The following is a 19,796-nucleotide window of genomic DNA, read 5'->3' on the forward strand; positions in this document are numbered from 1 at the left end:
CGCCAGTAACCCGATTTGAAGCCCCATTCTCCCGATTTTTTTTAAAAAATCTCCCTCTTTGCTCTTCTGAAATGTTGGCATGTATGAAATTACAACAAAAAATTCTAACCACGTAGGCGAAACAGAATACATTTACCAATGCTTGTTAGTTTTGAAGCCAGACTGACAATTTCCAGGGAGGGACAATAACTACAAGAAAAATATTGCAAAGAAAAGCAAGAACGAACTGCTTACATCTGGCATAGAAGGGCCGTTGATCGATACTGCAGCATTTTCATGTGACGTACGAATGTAGGACACAAAAGTAGTAGAATAAAGCCAACCATGTCATCAAACAATTTGCAGCTTCTAGAGAGACCAGTGAGGTAACCTCATGAAACCCGGAAGAAATACACAATCCACTCACCCATCCCGTGTAATCCGAAGGGAAAGGAGAAAACTATCAACGTAACAGTCCTGACTCCTAAGGCAGTGGAGAAGCCATCTTGAAAAAGATACGTAGACATTTAGAGTGAAAAAAATGGGGAAAAAACGAAATGCAATATTGATGCCTCTATATATGATTAACATCGTACCCATTTAATTTAACACCGTAGCAAGAAGAGCCGTAGTACACACCACATTGCAGGTTTTGTTATTCTGTATAACATAAACAAATTATTACTAGATAAATGGCTTCTGTAAATACTAACTGTGTTGCTTAAGGGACACTCGCTTTCAGTGGAGAGAGGGTCTGATTAAAGTTTTAGATGTATTGAAAGTGAAATGTTCCCATCCTAAAATGGTTGCCAGGCGAGACGACACCTACGGAACTAGTCTTGTTTCTATGTCTATGACTCTCTCAACCGCTTCCTGGAGGCCGGGTAGTTGGGACTACTGCAGGTCTCCCATCCTTCGAGGACAGGACCCGGTTACATCTTCATCATGAGAAACGCAACCTTCAGGGCTCCGCGCTTTCTGCTGCTTTTGGTGAGTGAGGAAGGGGCTATAGGGCTTAATTCTAACTCAGCAGTGAACACATTGAAACGGAGTTAGAAAATGAAATCAACATAATGAATGTGAGTGGGAGCCTTGGGTAGCCAACTTGCGTGGGTTTGAGTGTCGTTTCCTGCAGGTGTCTGTGTTTACCTTGCATTTGGATAGGAAGATATTTCTTTGTCTGTGCCTCGTGGTTAGTAGTGACAGCAGCGTGTTAGGGTGAGTCCTTGATGCAGCGTGTTAGTGTGTTACTGTAGTCCTTGATGCTCAGTGGAACTTTAGATGACAGCGTCTCCAATATCACAGACTTAGTTTTGTGGCAATAAAAATAACACAGTTGCACTTCTCCACTTGTTTCTATCGGTGTCGCGTCCTGTGGTTGGCGGACGAGCGTGGTGTGTCTCAATCTGATTGGCCACAAATCCGGAAGCGAAATTTCCCGGAGCTAGGAACATCCTGGAACTATTGCATAGGTCCGAAAGAGACTCTTGTTAGGGAGACACACTTTGCACAAATTGACACCATCAGCGGCAAGCTTGTTATCGTACCATATCTTTCGGCTGCTAACTGTTGCTCCTCCTCTTTACCCGGAAATGTTGTTTTCCCTACCACACCATTAAATACTGTTAGAGTGTTTTGAACATTGTAACATTGTCAACGAACGTATGGAAGCTGAAAGACTGGCTCTACAGTGGAGAAGAACCGGTAGTATTTGCCTTAAAGATATGATCATTATTCCGCTTAGCGTCACCTCCCTAGAACTGATGAACAGGTCCTAGACACACTTGCTGAATGGTAGTATTTCTCCACGGTTGAAATGTTCAGAGTCCACGTAAAATATCCACATAGAAACACATGCGCGTGACTTGTGATACGAGGTAGCGTGCTTAGTTATTTGTATATTCTATTTATATACTCCACTCCGTAGTCAATGCGACATACGTCCAGGCCCGGTTCTTAGGGTGAGGGACGTCCCATCCCAGAGATAAGTGACTATTTATTTAATGCAGTTTTATATAGCGCGAACTTTACCCAAAGGTGTCAAATCGCTTTACAAAAGAACCAGGTAAGTTATATAAGGGACACAAGAGATACACTAAGCATGCTAACAAGTTACATATATACAGTTACAGAGGTACACAAGAAAGACTGAGCACACTAATAAGTTACATTTATGCAGTTCCAAATCTATTTGCATATTTATAATGTAAAAAATAAATAAAAGGTGTCGGTGTTAGGTTAAACACAGGAGTAAAATACATATTTACAAAGTTGACCTAATGTGAGTGCTAGATGACCGAAAGTGTCAAGAAATTAGTTGAATTATTCCAACAAGTGCTTTTGGAAGAGGAGAGTTTTAAGATCAGTTTTGAAGGTCCGGAAAGAGGTGGTGGTTCGGAGGGATGGAGGAAGTGAGTTCCAGATTCTGGTTGCTTTACTCGAGAGGGATTGAGCCATAAATCTCTCTTTTAAAGGTAGGAGGTTTGAGCAGTACCTTTTCTGCATTGCGTGAAGGTCTAGAGCCTCCAGAGATTTTGAGTTTTTTAGCCAGATAGCGTGGGGTGGAGGTGTGCGACACTTTGTGGGTGATACAGGCAGTCTTGTAAATTGACCTTGCTTCAATAGAAAGCCAGGGAAGTAAGGGTGTGATGTGATCATTTCTTTTAGCCACATGTACAAAGCAAGCTGGTGAGGGGAGGGTGGATTTTAGAGGGGAAAGGTGGGATTTGGGGAGGGCCAGCAAGGAGAGAGTTGCAGTAGTCCAATCTGGAAAGCACCAAAGATTGGACCAAGGTTTTTTGGTCTTGTTCAGGAAAGAAGCGCAAAGCCCCCAGAGAAGGCGCAGTTGGTAGCGAGCATTCTTGGCGATGGAATTGATATGGGACTGTAAGTTGAGCCTTTTGTCTAGGATGACGCCTGGAGATTTGGCACTCTCAACAATGATAAGTTTGTTGTTGAGAAAGTTCAGATTGTTCATCAAAGATTAGATAGGAGGAGGAGATAGTGAGGTTGAGAGGAGAAGGAATTCTGTTTTGGAAGGATTCAGAATTCGTGATGAGTTGACAGCCAGTGGTGGATGGAGTTGAGTGGTGTTGAGGATAGAAATGTCATGAGTGGAAGATACCTTTAGGTAGATTTGGGTATCATCCGCATATAGGTGGTAATGGATCCAAGAATTATTTTTAGGAGATTACCCAGCGGTTCAATGTAAAGGTTGAACAGTGTGGCTGCGAGGATCGAGCCTTTTCGGATGCCTTGTCCAACAGCCATTGAGGTGGAGAGACAATTTGCTATTTTGATCATCTGGGATCTGCCATTGAGCACTGTGCCTTCAAAACCCGTTATTATCTTTAAAGTGTTCAGAAGTGTTGTGATTAACAGTGTCAAAGGCTGCGGATAGGTCCAGAAGGATCAGGAGACAAAATTCACCAGAGTCAAGTACACTTGGGGCATAATCGATCACTTGAAGTAGGGCTGTTTTGGTACTGCAGACTTGGGTAAAACCAGATTGGAATTCGTCAAGGAGGAAATTGACCTTGGTGTGTTGAGAAAGTTGCTTCGCCACACAACTTTCTGTAATTTTAGCAATAAAAGGGAGGTTGGTGATAGGATGGAAGTTGTTGAGCTCTTTCGCATCAGCAGAGGGTTTCTTGAGAAGTGGAGTAACCTGCCCTGTTTTAAGGGCAACAGGAAGGGAACCCTGGTTGAGGAAGACGTTTATCATACTGGTCGAGTAGGAGAGTGTGGGTGTAAAATTCGATGGCAATGTCACTGGAAATGAGGTCGATGAAATGGTTAGAGGGTTTAGTTTCTAGAATGCTTTCAAGGAGGGCCATTTCAGTAATGGTGTCAAAGTTCTGCCACGGAACTAAGAATTCGCTTTCCTCAGGGCAGGTCGGATGGGTAACCTGATCCACAAGTGAATTTACTTGTTCATTAAAGAAAACCTGCAAATTCTGCCGCTTTTTGGGGGGGTGTCAAATATGGTGGGAGAGGGAGAGATGTTGGTGCTTTTGATAAGGTCGAATAGCTTTTTAGGTCTGTTTTTGGTGGAATCGAGGAGGGTTCCGAAGTGCATCACTTTTTCATGGAAGATGTGTTTGTGATAACGAGCTCTAGCTATCAGAGATTGGCTAGATTGGAGGTGGAAGGAGAATGTCTCCATAGTTTCTTAAGGATCCTCAAGTTTTTTTCTTTCTTTGTAGAGGGCCTTATTGTACCACGGAGCAGAAGAGGTGGGTCTTTTTACTTTGCAGTGGAGCAACATTATCAATTGCAGCTGATAGACTGGTGAGACATTTTGTGGTCAGGTCGTTAACATCAGAGTAGGGGGTCTAGGATTGAAAGTGAACTCATAGCAGTGTTGCACAAAATGTCAATGCTTTTGGTGTTGTGGGAAAAGGTACTTGTTCTTTTAGGTTGGCCAAGAGTAACAGAATGAGATAGATGCAGAGAGAAGGGGGTGAGGAAGAGATCAGACCAGTCTACTGGTATAGGACCATCAGTAGTTGATCATATCTGCTTTGGAGATAAGCAGGTCAATGATGGAGCCAAACTGTTCCAGCATTCTACTAGCTGCACTAATGAGGGCATGGCAGAGGGACAAATATCTTGCACTAAAGCAGACTTTATACTTTTGAACTCGATAAAGGGAGGGAGAAAGGGCACACTAGCTGTGTATTGGTGAAAGTCCGTACCAGCAACCAGGTAGGAGAGTGGAAGGGCTGGCAGGATAGGGACAGGTCACTGGACATACGAGGAGATGATATGGCTAAATTGAGGGATGGCTTGAAGAAGAGGTGCCTGGCATAGAAAAAGACACAGGAGGTAACCCTTACGCCCATAAACGGAACCAGAGTATAACTGTGGTAAATAAATAATTAATTACCGGTCTATTTTTCAGGATACTCTAATAACAGATAGCTCAATAAATAAGAGACAAGATTCGAGGTATCTTGAGTCACAGGCTTTAATAAGGCATAAAGGACTGGAACAGGACAGCCTGCATGGGAATAGGATGGCAGCTGCCGGGGGCAGGGTCTGGAATGGCTAGCAACGTTTAATAACAGTACACAATATATATATACTAAAACAATTGCATTACATTCAATACAGTAGGCGTAGCAGTAGGCGTGGTTCGTAACAGTCGCGAAAGATAAGGCAGAAAGTGGGTGTAACAAGAGGCGTGTACATAGACATGTGGTATGAACGTCACAGAAGTGTCATGAATGGGGCGGAAACATGGAGGGGGCTACCTGAGCAGCTGGGACCTCTAACCTAGTGGTGCGCGCAAACGGACAATGACGTGTTACCAGGGAGAACTGGGGGCTATGACTTCTGCGCTGGAAGAGGAGACTAAAGTCTGCGGAGTCAGAGCGACATGTACCTAAAACATATCTGATATCTGGTGTTTGGAGAACATGTTGATAGAATCCAAAAGTTATCAGGGCAAAGGCTACTTGACTCTAAGGCTGGTGCATGCAGTATTCTACATGTATTGCGGGTGCAAGGAATATTCTATGAATATAATACAGTATTTCTCTTACATGGAGACAGAAAGGCTAGACCATGACGGAAACTATTGATGCGATTCAGTAGCTTAGGAATGCAGAGAAGGAGGGCTGAACTGATAACTAGAAGCATAACATACTCTTGGCAGACTGGGAGGCAGAGCCAGGCCGAGCCGGGCACTGTGAGGCAGGAAGTAAGTGAAGGGTCAGGGATACAGGTGGGGGCTGCATCGCTCCTCGGAGAGGGTTCAGGAAACAGGAGCTGAATCTGAGTCCGGGCCCTTTTGAGGCCTAGAAACGGGGACTTTTACTGAATTAACGTGCACACTGTAAAATGTGGCAACGTAGGTTTACATAGGCCTAATATTCGTAGCTTTCACGAGAACTGGAAACTGGCATACTAGAGTTGGACACAACTGTAATCGCGTCTTTAATCGATCATAGGGAATACATATGCATATTGATCATGCACATATAACTTAGGATGGGGAACACGTAGGCACATACAACATGGCAAAATTTACTTTTCCACATAACGTAGATTCAACATCTGTTCTACCGGTCTCATTCACACGTCACCATTTAGTTACAATACAATAAGCTTTCTCAATGCCAACAATGACTTGCATTTTTTCTTCAAATAGGTGGTTTGCAAGTTAGTGGTGCAAACAGCGCAGTGATGTGGACAATACAACATGATATATGCACATAGTTGGGATGCACACATTTTTTTTGATAATACATAGTATACTGTACATTTCCTGATTTCTTGTATTCAAATATATACACACTACAAAATAACTATTACAGTGTTGACGTTTTAACCCAAACTCCAGTGGGTCTCCTAAGGACAAAACATGCTGTCTGGCACAACACCTGTAGGGCAGAATGTAGTGATAGGATATTTATTTCATGCACCAGATTGAACTGTCTGAATAGCAACATCTCTGTTGTGTTTTGTAACAGACTGCGCACTTACAAAAACTCCACAAGAAAGTTGATCGTGAGCTTCTAAAAGAGAAATTAGTTAAAGTTGCAGATTTGTGGAAATGTCCGAACGTCTTACCTTTTTCTTTTTAAATGTAAAGAGCATGCATACGTAGCCGCCTTGTTTTTTTCAGGCTACTAAGCAAGGTTGATGCCATGAAGATCTGTAAACAATGTGTTTTATCTTGTTTATTTTAGTTCCATTTTTAGTGGAAGCCCTCGCCAAAATTTCTGCCCCAAGCTCTTTGTTGCTATCTCTCTCGATTTATAAAATCTCTTCTGTGACATGCCCTCCCGCACCGCAAGAAATTCCCTCGCTGGCCCATTTTGCTTTATCCTTCATGTGATTCATCCCAACCTTATGTAGATTTCCCTTATCTGATGCTTTTCCCCTACCATGCCCACTCCTTTATGTTTTCCCCCAACTCGCTCCTCCGTTGCCCCATCACCACCCTCATTTTTAACATTTTATTTTTTAAGCATACTGCTGCTGACACTTCTGGCTTTTGTGGCGTTTTGTATCATGGTTTTTAATTTACCAGTCCATATCTGATCGATAAATACAAAAAAATTGGACCTCGTCCTTTGGAGACTTCAGGACCACACATAACGTCCCGGGTGGATCGTTCCTCCTACATGGTGGTTTACGTCACTACGTGACAAGACTATGGGCACAAAATGGAGTCGAACCGCCCACAAACCCCTTGCTGACAATGCAGTACCTCATGGAAACGGGAAGTCACCTAACCAGATGGCTTACTGCAGGTGTAAGAACAGGGAGGGCGATTTCATTGTTACCCCTCAGGGCCAAATGGGAGGGCGACATAGGACCACCGCTCAGGGATAAGGAATGGGAGCGTATTCTTCAATTTCCCAAAAAAGTGGCTAGAAACCCGAAATTCAAATTTATTCAGCTGATGGTCTTACACCGGGCATATCTGACACCACACCAGTGGCGTCACTAGGGGGGCGCGGGGGGTGCGGACCGCACCGGGTGTCACCCCATCATGGGGTGACACCAATCTGGTTAGTTAGCCAGCCTCAGCCTCACTGTACCCTCTCTGTGCTGCACCTGCCTGCCAGTGCTTTATATAGTGCATCTGTCACTGTGTGCAAGCCTTGAAGCCGCCGCCCGCGCCGCAACTTCTTGTTAGCGCACTGAGTTGCGCACTTGCTCAAAAATGACAATATAAATAAAAATATTATACTCTGCAGTCAGTGCAGGGAGTGTGCACTGCAGCACGTGACTGGCCACGCACGCACGCACCGGTGGTGTCGGACTGTCGGCGATGATGATGCGGATGCGCAGCGTAAGTTTGGGTCCCAGGGCCGTCAATCTTTAGCACTACCAATGACGGCCCTGGGACAGCCCTCGCGCGCTGTGCTCCTCTGACGTGTCACGGTCACGCGCCAGGGAGGAGACGAGAGGGCAGCGCAGGGGAGTGTGTGCAGTGCTGCGCGCTGCTGCTACAAATCAAGAATTAATGCGTGCCAGCAGCCTGAGCCATCTTTGATATCGCGAGCGGAGGAGCGCCGTCGTCTCCCCTTCAAATTTGGGTCAGTGGCCTGGGACTGACTTGGGTCCGGAGGCAGTCGGTCACGGACGGTGAGAGAAAGAAATATAATTTTTAGAATGAACTCCATGAAGTTAGAATTAGAAATGTGGCAGCGCAGGGCAGGCCGCAGGCAGGCACACAGTCACTAGATTCAAATCGCAATAATCGCATGATTCGCATACTCCCAGACAGTCAAGGCCGGGCCGGCCCGGCCCAAGAAGACAGACCAGGCACAGGCAAGAGCGTCGGCAAGAGCGCGTCACGCTTGTCCTTTTGCCGCTGTTTAAGCAAAAAATGATGCATCACAGGTTAGCAATTAGAAGACGCCCGGCGTGTAGGTAAAAGATATATGTGCGACTTAGATTATGATATAACGATGCTTTAATCTTCGAACGGAAGATAACGCTCAGAACGAGTCATGGGCTCACGAGGTGTTCAACGAACATGTGTGTGAGTCACATGTTTGAACTATGAATAAAGCTGTAGCAATCTGGTTGATGGTGCGAGTTTGACAATTAATCGACAACAGCATGAATGCCTGGCTCTATAAAGCAATGTCTGCATCACTTGGTTTACATTGTGGCTGTCCTTGGCGGTGCTTAATTTGTCAGACTTCTGACGTGCTGCTGCTACTTGAAAAGAGATAGGCTGCCCGGAGGACCCCTGCCAACCGCAGTGTTGGTTAGGAGCAGTGCTTTAACTTAAGTGGAAAAACAAATATAGCAGGTACTCACTCTTTAGAGCACCTGTTTGTTCCTGAGAAGTGCCGGCACTCCCCATTAAATGCAAATGCAGGGCGGAGAAGTGTATGTGCTCACTGTTTCTTTGCGCAGGAGGTACTAGTACCGGGCAGGAGGACCTGCCCCTTTAAAACACTGCTTGGGTGGACCGTGGCTGTCCTTGGAACTGGGGAAACAGCTCGAGTCTCGGCGTCGGCTCAACATCCTGTGATCCTGGGAAAATCACTCAATCTCCCCGTGCCTAACGAAAAGAGTATATAATGTCACCTAGTGTTCATTTTTGCAATTTTTTTTTATTGCAGCAAGATCAGAGAATAATACAGCATATTCATCCCTCTCTCCCTGGTTCACAATTGGTGTGTCGCCCCTCACCCCAGTATCACACAGCCATTCAGCTCACAACCCGGAGGTTGAGCGGCAATATCTCGATGGGAAAAGGAATTTCGCTGGAGCAGTCCGCTCGCGTCCATAGCCACCAAGCGGGTGGGGAATGACATGGCTGCTTTTGGTCCTAACCTTCCCTTCTCCCTGTCCCAAGTCCAGGTAAACCAGGAGTCCCTTTTCACCCAACTTAAACAAACCCCCCCCCGTCCCCCGCAACACCCTCATCCCCAACTACCCCTCCACCCTCGTCCAGGACCACCCTTATTAGCCCACCCGCCCCCACCCAGACCCCCCTCCCCCCAGGCGTGCCAGAGTATCACCTAATCATATTCTCAATCCCATTAACAGGACCAGATCCGGAGTTTAGCACCGGGGATTATCAGCGACCATTCGAAAGTCTTCACAATGGAACTCAGAAGTAGGGAAGCAGCAAAACAGGTCTTCGCCGTCCCCCCGTCTGGTGGGCGCTCCGCCGGAGCCGGACTATGTTCCGGGGAATCCTCCTCCTCCATGTCCACGAGCGTGAGACCTAGGACCATCCCCTCCCACGCCCTGGCTCTCTCCAGTGCTGTCGTTGCTTGCCCTGAGCGCGGCCCGCAGACGAACCTCACCCTCGCATCTAGCCCATTTATGCAGCTCCGCCCTCCAGCGCCCTATCACGGGGCCCCGGGACGCCTTCCATTGGGACGTGATGGCCCGCTTTGCCAGGATGAGCCCCAAGTCCAGAAACTTGCTGGTGACTTTGTTTTTTGAGGTGTGCGGGAACCAGTGTAGTATGCAATGCGCCATGGTGAGTTGCAGGTCCCTCTCCGTCACCTCCCTCAGAACCTCCACTACTTCCTCCCAAAAGGGCCCCAGCTCGGGACAGGACCAAAACATGTGTTGGAAGTCGGCGGGATCCGCCGGGCAACGCGGACAGGTCGCCGGGTGGGCCGGGAAGTACTTATGCAATTTATCAGGGGTCAGGTAGGCCCTATGCAGGACATAAAAGTGCACCAGCTGGAACCTCGCGTTGCGCGTGCCATTTCGGGCCCCCTCCAGTATACCCTTCCATGCCTCCTCGGGGATCTCAGTCGCCAAATCAGCTTCCCATTTCGCCTTCAGGCCAGCAGTGGAGCAACGGATTCCGAGACCATGCGACGAGACAGGCACGTGACAGCCTTGACCGTCCCCGTCATCATCACTATGTACTGGCAGCCCAGGGACAATGGCGGCTCCGACATGCCCGCTCCCCAGTGCTTGCGGATCGCCGCCGTCAGTGCCGCGTGAAGGAGGAAGTCCCCGCCCGCCAACCCAAAGCGGTCCTGGAGGAGGTCGAAGGGCAACATCGCCCCGTTTTCGTACAGGTCACCCATGGATGACAGCCCCTGCTGATCCCATCCGTCTAGCCCGCGCCACGAGCCCCCATGCGGAAGTGCCCCGCAGAGTCCAAGAGGGATCTCAGGTGCGTACGGAACCGCAATACCGCATCTCCGGCGATATCTGTTCCAACATTTTCGGGCCGTCGCAAACTCCTGAGTGAGGTGGAAGTCCCCCATCGGTAGTCCCAGGACAATCCGAGACAACACCTGGACCGGACCCGCCGGTTCTCCCGATCCGTCTGTCCCTCTCCTGGCCCGTGCTACCCATTGCGTCAGCCATTGCAGCTGCGCCGCCAAGTAGTAGAGTTCGTAGTCCGGCACTGCCAGACCGCCATCCGTCCTAGGGCGGAGTAGAGTGGCGTGGGCCACTCTGTGCCTGCCCGCCCCCCACAGAAAGCCAATGACCATCGATCTCAGCCGCCGAAAGTAGCTCGCCGGGATCCAGATCGGGAGGGTTCCGAAGAAGTAAAGCAAACGCGGCAAGGTCACCATCTTGAGGAGCGCCACCCTCCCCATAAGTGACAGCGGGAGCGTGCCCCAAAAGTCGAAGTTCCCTTTAGTATGCCTGATCGCCGACCCGATATTCCCCTCAAGGATGTCGGCCCTGTCATGGAAGATCGTGGTGCCAAGGTATCGTAGGCCCCTCTCTACCCAAGACACGCCCTCCGTTTCCTGCGGACACTCTCTCCGCGGGCGAGTCGGGAATAGGTGGGACTTCGCCCAGTTCACTCGGAGGCCTGAGATACTGCTCAGCGACTGCAGGAGAGTCTTAGCACCACGCAGGGAGTCCGCTGAGTCCGCCAGGAACATCAGCAGATCATCTGCGTATAATGCGATGTGGTGTACTTGGCCATAGACGTCCAGTCCCTGATACGCCCGGCCCAGCCGGGCTCGTGCTGCAAGGGGCTCGACAGCCAAGGCAAATAGCAAGGGGGAAAGAGGGCATCCCTGACGGGTGCCCCTGCCCACCTCGCACATTTCAGAGATAACCCTCCCTGTCCTGACTCTCGCCGTTGCGTTCTGGTAGAGCAGTCTCGTCCAATCAACGAAGCCTTCCCCAAGGCCCATCGCTCGTAAAACATGGAAGAGATAAGGCCATTCCAGGCTGTCAAAGGCCTTCTCCATATCGACAGCAAACACCACCGCCTCGTCACCGTCATAAGTGTCGGCCTCTAGTACATGCAAGAGTCGACGCACATTAAGCGCCGTATTGCGGGCCGGGATGAAACCCGACTGGTCTGCATGCACCAGCATGGACATATGAGGGAGCAATCGCGTCGCCAAGATCTTGCTCAGGATCTTGTAGTCCAGGTTAAGCATGGACAGTGGGCGGTATGCCGATCTGTCCCATGGTTGCTTACCCGGTTTCAGAAGGGGGACAATCAACGCCTCCCTCGTTGTCTCGGGTAGACAGCCCAATCGCCTCGACTCATTGTACAGCCACGTCAGCCGGGGCGCAAGAAGATCCACGTAGGTGAGATAGAATTCCGTAGGGAATCCATCAGTGCCCGGCGTCTTATTCCTTGCCATACTCGTGATGGCGACCCGTACCTCTCTCTCCACGATCTTGTCTCCGAGCGGTTTTGCGTCTTCCTCACCTAGTTCCGGCAGGTCGAGACCTTCCATAAAGGTCTGGAACTCCACCAGCGAAGGGAGGACCCTGCTGCGGTAGAGTTCCGTGTAGTAGTCGTAGAACAACGCGTTGATCCCCTGCTGATCGAATCTCGCCGCCCCCGCGTGGTCCCTGAGCTCAAGGATGACCGAGCTCCGACGAGCTGGGTCGGCCAGCCAGGCCAGGAGGGCCCCCGATTTGTCGCGTTCCGAGTGCGCTCGCGTTAGGTAGGCTTTGTAGTCGAAGCACCGAAGGCGCTCCACAGATGCTGCCACTGCCTCTCGCGCCCCCAGCAGGTCCCCGTGGGTGTCCGGCCGCTCAGGCCTTGCCCTCTCGAGTCTCCGCAGGGTCTCGTCCTCCTTCCCAATTTCGTCCAGTAGCGTTTTCCGCACTCCCGATGACGTCGCAATGCACTGGCCCCGCAACACCGATTTGAACGCGTCCCATTCCGTCGTAGCTGAGCCCGTCGTGCCCGCGTTCACCTGGAAGTACTCATCAATGCCTGAAGCAATTGTGGTCCGGAAGAGCTGATCGTCCAGTGCCTCAGGGCGTAGTTTCCAAGCCGGAATCCTCGGGCGGATGTGCGACCAGCGCAGCCGCACGAGGAGCGGGTTATGATCAGAGATCGAACGCGTGAGGTACTCACTGTGGCTCACTTCCGCGTGCACGTCCTGAGAGCTCAGGAAGGCGTCAATGCGGACGTGTAACTCGTGTATACCGGAGAAGAATGAGTAGTCCCTTTCCGATGGGTGGCAAGCCCTCCAAGAGTCAACCAGTCCCCACCGACGCTGCCAGGCGGAGCGCGCAAGTGCAAGTCTACCAGCTGGTGCAAGTTGTAGGGGGGGTGGGATCTGTCCAGGGCAACATCGGCCACACAGTTAAAGTCGCCGCCCAGGAGCAAGGGCTCCACTAAGAACTGAGCTAGTTTTTTGGACAGAAGCGAGAGGAAAGCAGGTTGGTCCACATTCGGGGCGTACAAACAACCCAGGTTTAGGTCCCTCCCATCCAGCTTGCCTCGCACCATTATGTATCTCCCCTCCGGGTCAATTACCTGATGTGTGCACAGGAAGGGTACTCCCGCCCGTATCCAAATGGCCACCCCCCTAGCATAGGCAGAGTAGCCAGTGTGAAAGACCTGCCCCCTCCAACGCCGCTGCAGTGCCCTCCCCTCTTTATCCAGCAAATGTGTTTCTTGAAGGAAGGCGATGTGAATGCCCCGCCTGACCAGATAGGAGTGGATCCTATGACGCCTATGCATCGAGTGCATCCCTCTTACGTTCCATGTGAGACATTTGTAGCCTAAGTCGGATCCCATGGTAGAGTCCACCATACCCTAGTCACCCGTTCAGCAACCCCTCCAGCACGCCTAGGCCCCCCCCACACCCCCCCCCCCCCAACTTGTATGATCAACCTACCCCAACTCCCACTCCCCCGGACAGACAACCAACATGGAAACCCCATCCAAACTCGCTTATCAAAAAAAAGCGTAGCACTATAAAATAGGGCCTGAGTGGCATCGATGCCGGCTCCAGACAGGCCCGAAGTCCCCCGCCCCCGCCCCACCACCCCCAGCAACAAACAGGAGAGGACCCCCGACTCTCTCCGTCCCCAGGGTCCCAGTAAGAAGTCCCAGGGGGCAGCCGCACACCACCGCACAGCGTCCTGAAGCGGCCCCCCTCCGACCACGTAACCCAGTACCTTACTCGTGTGAGCAGTGTCCCACGAACCATCTCAGCCCAGGATACCATCCGCAGTCTGGGGAGTCACAACCGGCAGGTCTGTCTCTGATAACTCGTGCCCACTACTGGAGCCAGGGCTGGGAGCGCTGGCCTTCGACTGTTCCGATGCGCTACTGGATGGGCTGGCGTCTCCCTGGCTGATGGTCGCCACTGCCTGCACCGCCTTGGCGCGTTCCTGTCGCCAGTCCGATGGGGAGCCAGATCGTCTCGTCGCCGGCGTCTCCGTGGCGTGTCTCCTGGGGGGAGTCTGCGGCGCGTGGTCCCTGTCCGACTCCCCTCTTGTATCCAGCCAGCTCCAAGCCTCCTGTGGTGTCAGGAAAAAGTGGGTGCGTTCTCCTGCGATCACCCGCAGCCGCGCCAGGAACATCATAGCGTAGGGCAGTTGTAGCGATCTCAGTTTCCTTTTGACCGCCAGGAAGGAGGCCCGTTGCTTTTGCACCTCTCTGGTGAAGTCCGGAAAGATCATGATCCTACTGTTGTCGATACTCAGGTCCGGGATGTCTCTCACTCTCCGCAGGATATGGTCTCTGTCTCTGAAGTGCAGAAGGCGCAATACTATCGGTCGCGGAGGCGCCCCCGGTTTGGGGGGATGCGCAGGGACCCTGTGAGCGCGTTCAATGGCAAAGAACGTCGAAAGTCCCTCCGGGGCCACCTCAGATCGCAGCCAGCCCTCCAGGTAGGCGACCGCGTCCCGCCCCTCGGCTTTTTCGGGGACCCCCACGAGGCGAAGATTATTGCGCCGAGAGCGCCCTTCACTGTCCTCGGCTCGGAGCTCTAGCACCCGCACCTTCTGCGCCATTTCCGCCAGCGATGTCTTTAGCTCCGCTACGTCCCCTGGCAAACTTTTCAGGGTACCCTCAGAAGTCGCTACCCGCTCCTTCAGCTTTCTGTGGTCATCTTTTAGCAGAGTCAGGTCCGACCCAATGGTGTCCATGCGTTTCTCAAGGGCCTCCCGCGACGCCACAATCGCCTGCATTATGTCCCCCAGGGAGGGGTCCTGCGGGCGGGACGGGCTCCCCGCCCCCGGCGGGACGTCGTCCACAGGATGCCCCGGGTCGTCCAGCCTCAGGACCTCGAAGCCCTTCTTCCTGCTGCCGCGTGTCATTCTGGCGGGCAGCTAGTGGCGTTCCCGCTCTCAGCCCCTGGTTCGCCTCAGGCACGTCACCCACTCCGATCACTGGGCCCGCGGCCCGTGGGGACCAGCCCGTGAAGTTGCCCAAGTGCTAGGGCTTGTTCCACCAAGGTCGTGAGGCACAATAGTCCCGGGTCAGGGCACATGGCGAGGTTCCCGCGTCCAGACGGCTCAGGCCGGGTGTGCGCCTATAAGCCCCAATCGCAATGCGGCTCGCTGGCTTCGGGTGCCTCCAGGCAGGTAGACGCTCCCTCCCGTCTGTAGAAGCAATGCCTCGCGGGGGCGGGCAGCCAGCCCCTCACCCCCTGGTCTCCTCGCCGGCGTTGCTCGTGCGCCACTCACCCTCCTGTGGTGCAGGCTCCCCAGCAGTCCCACCAGTAGGGCAGATCAGGTGCTCTGCGCCGACCACGGGCCCCACGCAGATCCTGTAGCTCCGCAGTCAGTAGCCAAGCCGGTCACCGTGTCTCAGCCGGCGCCATCTTAGGGTCAGGCAGGGTGGCCGACTCCCGACTCTCAGCTTCGTTTGCGAGGGTGCCAGCCAGTGCCCCTCACCTCCGCCTGCTCTCCGGAGGCCTCGCCGGCAATCGCCAGTCACCACAGCGCCAGTGGGGCTCCCCTCTGCCACTCGAGCTCCGTCCTCAGGCGCGTCAGTGTAAGACGCCGGCCGCCATTTTAGGCGCTCTCTCCGCCGAGTGCCGCGCTTGCCTCACAAAGTGCGGCGGGGGCAGCTGCAGAGGCCCCCAGACCTCCAAAGTCTTGCTGCGCGCCCCTGATGCCTCCCTGAGCACCCCTGGGGGGGTCGGAGCGCGAGCCGGGGCACAGGATATGTGGCGGTGTGAGGCGGGCACGGAGGAGCTCCGGAGTCCCGCTTCCACCTACATCGGCGCCGTAGCCACGCCCCCGTCACCTAGTGTTCATGTAAAGCGCTTAATCATTTCTATTCTGCGAGTGTGAGTCAGGCCTCGGAAGCATCGCTTCTGAGATGCCCACACGGTGATTAAAAGCACAGCACTGGGAGCTGGCGGCCATTTGAGATCAGAGGTCGGCTGCCTTATTTCCAACTCCGACACACGAAAACAGCAATTGACAATTCAACAGGTGAATTATCTTTTTTGTGCACTCTTAGTCTTCACAGACAGTCAGTGCTTTAAATTAGGAGAGCTTCAGCAGTCAGCTTTAAAGAGACGTGTCAGGAAGCGATCTCTAATCATGATTTATTTCAGAGCTGGTCGTGTTTGCTACATTATTTATGTGTGACTGCACTAAATGATCCAAAAAAACAAGCTCTCTTGCTTTGGCTCTTTCTTAGAAAGTTTCCCACTGATCTGTTAAACGTGGTACTGGTACAAAAAAAAGGGAAGTCTAAAAACGATTTTCCATTTTAATTCCCATTGGAAATAATATGAAAAAGCAAAACCACAGGTCCCAAATGTTAAAGGGTATTTGTTTAAAACTCCTTAGCTAACTGTAGCTAGAACCTCACCATGCACTGCTCATGAGTCAGACCTCACATAATTTCATAACTCATCACATGTTCAATTACATTCATATGACATCATTGATGACCTCACTGCTGACATCGTCCATTGAGTGTGACAGTTTAGTTTGCTATATGCTTCTGACACTAAAATTTGCAATAGCTTCTGTACTGTTAACAAGTTTACACTTTTGTACAATGCTTGGGTTTCTAAGGGGGATTACATGTGTGGAGGTTGTGAGTTCACCATGAAACGTTGTCCACAGCACATAGGTTGTACATGATAGTAGAGCCTTTACCGCCTAACAAGGGTTTGAGAGTCTTTCGGTAGAAATCTCCCCATGATACATTGTGCACATGGTGACCACTGTATGTAGTAGAGGCTATGGCAAAATAATGGGGTTTAGTTTTCTGGAGGGTGTGTGCTCTTCTTGAAGAGCTATCCACAGGGTGAATGCTATGTGTAGTAGGGGGCTTAACCATCTAATGGGAGTTGGGTACTTAGTGGTCTCTCCGTGGAGAGCTCTGCTCAGGGCAAAGCTGTACATAGTACGAGTTTGACAACATAATGGGACTTGGTTCTCTGGAGAGAGTGACATCTCTGTGCAGAGCTTTCCATGGGGTGAATGTTGTGTGTAGTAGAAGCTTGTGCACCTAATGGGGCTGTGTGTCTGGAGGGAGTGGACTACAGTCTAATTATTTTTTATAAAAACCCATATGCTTGTGAAAGTTATACTTTACATGATTCTGTGCCATTTAGTACTTTTTTAAATATTTCAACGGCTGCTCTGGTTTGTAAACTAAATTGAACATCAGTATGGTGGATTTAAAGTTTAATGTTAAAATAAAAATACAAAAGACAGTAGCATATTTTCTATGTAATTCTTAGTTCTTAGCTTCTTACAATCTTTTACCTCCGACCTTGTTGAATTAAATTTTTCTTCTATGACCTTTGTAAATATTGGAACTAAATTTACAAACGTTACTAAGGATTCTGTATGGTCCCGTTATTTGCCATCTGTGTCCACTGGCGGACTCGGAGCGGAGGAGGTCCATGCGGTAAGTCGTGAGGGGGTGACACCATGAGTTACCCGCACCGGGTGACACCAACCCTAGTGAGGCCACTGCACCACACCGTATACGCGCTATGTTCCCTTACACTGATGGCACCTGCCCCCGATGCAGAGCAGATGATGCGTCACTGATACACATGCTATGGGACTGCCCAAAACTAGGCTATTACTGGAACACTATTCACGAATCGCTCACCGGAGCGGGTGCTCCCCTACAGGCACACACTTTAGAATATGCAATACTGGGGCTGGGACCAGCGAAGCGTAAAAGAAGTGTAGCAACACGTTTCACTGATATGGCCATGTTACTTGCGAAACGCGCAATAACCATGAGGTGGAAATCGCCCACATCACCGGACCCTGACTTGTGGAAGGCGGAAGTTATACGGTGGTACCGGGCAGAGGGAGAAGCACTGCAGCGCGAGGAACGCAGGGGCCTCAGGAAAACACCGATCTCACTAGACTGGTTTACTATACCTAGGAATTTTCGAAACTGGGGGAGATGATGAGTCTGATATTTTGTCACCTGCAGTTTGAAATATGAATTGATCTCGATAGACCACAACGTACCGCAGACATTCTTGGTGCACCTGAGCACGACAATGGGGGAACCAATGCAATTATTGTTTTATCTCTGACTGACTGTACAGAATAGCATGTGAAGAAAGAGCTGTTTTTGAACGTAGCCAAATACCAATGGATATATGCAAATACGATGTATGGGTGCCAAGGGTGGGCCTCAATGGGGTGGTGGGTGGTTTTTTTTTCCCGAGGGTTCTGTTTAGTTAAACTGGAATGCATACAAAAAATGGAAAATGTATAATCAGGGTCCGCACTGCTCATTCATAGGAGACACTGTCCTGGACTCACATGCCTCTCATCAGTGTGCACACTGGTCTTTAACCATATTTCTCCAACAGATTCTAGCACATTATTATGTTCCTTGTGAGGCCTCCTGACTCCTGCCATTGGTATTTAAGTTCTGCCACTATGTTGATTATAATTCCAGTGCTGGAGCATTGTGCTTTTGGTAACACGAAGCCATCTCATGCTTTACCTGTACTTATTTGTTTTTGTGAGTAACGTTAAAAGAGCCAGTATGTGCTGTGGAAAGGGATTTCGGTAACAAGCATTTGCAAAGCAATAGGTCTCACATTTACGCGAGTTTGACCTATTGACATTGTAAATGACTGGCTTTTATTTATGTTTCAAAAACCAAAACATAGATAAAAGGCAATGTTATTTACAATAAAAACAGCTTAAACTCTCGCAAAGCGAGACCTATTGCATTGCAAATTCTTGTTTAACATGTAGTCTGCTTGTGACCAGAACTGTAGTTTTGCTGCACAACTTTAGGCCTAAAGTAAAGTGCTACGCTTGTAGCTCCAACATAAGCTACCACCATACTGTATCCAAGTCTGGCTTACATTATCCTGTCAAGTGTATATTCTGGCCAGGTCTTTCACGTCCAGTTGATCCACCTCAGACAGAACCCTTGTATTATTTTACAAACCAGAAAACTGAACTTCTCTGATTGGGCAACTGTTAAACTATACGTTTTGTATTTTTGCTGTCCCAGCAGTCCGACATTTCACTTCTAAATTTTTTTTGTGAGTGTTCTGTTTTTGCTGTAGCAAAAGCAGGTGCAGAGGTGAGCTGTTGTGGCAGAACCAATATTAGCACCTTAGAGCACTGTATGAGACCTGCTGTGTGGAGCGCCAGCGGGTTTTGCTAGTTGGAAGTTGCTTCAGTGAGACAGGTGCAATTGGAGCAGGACACCTGTTGGATCAGGTGTGCAGGTTTGTAAGATGCTGTGTTGCGATTTCTGCATAGTGCACTAGCAATATGTTTACTCGCCTACATACCCAAGACTGTCCAAGAGCAGGTGCATTAACAGAATTTGATTTCAACAAGTCTTCTTTTTCGTGGCGCGGTGGGGAATTGAGCTATGCTCCCAGTGATCCTAGCTCTTCGGCTTTCCTGCTGAATTACAAACAGGAAATTGAGCGTTTCTATAAACGCTTGTTCTCTTCTTCACATGATATTTGTATTTCTGACCTTGCAAATTCTTTCTAAGCATCTTAAAACTCCCGCTGTCCCTGGGGCAAATCGTGTTCCCCAGTGTGGGGTTAAACCTCAAGCAGTGTCTTTCACGGTTTGTGCAATGGGTTTCAATTAAGGCTGTCGTCTTTCAGTAGCCTTTATTTTGGTTTAAAATTTTTAAAGTACACTCAAAATGCTAATTC

At 50.1% G+C, this 19,796-nt stretch overlaps 1 protein-coding gene across 1 annotated transcript in view; it reads left to right on the forward strand.

Moving 5' to 3' along the window:
- The first annotated feature begins 373 nt into the window (after positions 1-373).
- ERP44 (endoplasmic reticulum protein 44) overlaps positions 374-19,796 on the forward strand; it is a 552,790-nt gene continuing 533,367 nt past the window's right edge. The window contains exon 1 of the mRNA XM_078687681.1: positions 374-969. Within this exon, the coding sequence (XP_078543807.1) occupies positions 925-969 (45 nt within the window). The 5' untranslated portion in view covers positions 374-924. The remainder of the gene's footprint in view (positions 970-19,796) is intronic.

The sequence above is a fragment of the Lissotriton helveticus genome, chromosome 4_1 (genome assembly GCF_964261635.1).
Source record: "Lissotriton helveticus chromosome 4_1, aLisHel1.1, whole genome shotgun sequence".
Classification (NCBI taxonomy): Eukaryota; Metazoa; Chordata; class Amphibia; order Caudata; family Salamandridae; genus Lissotriton; species Lissotriton helveticus.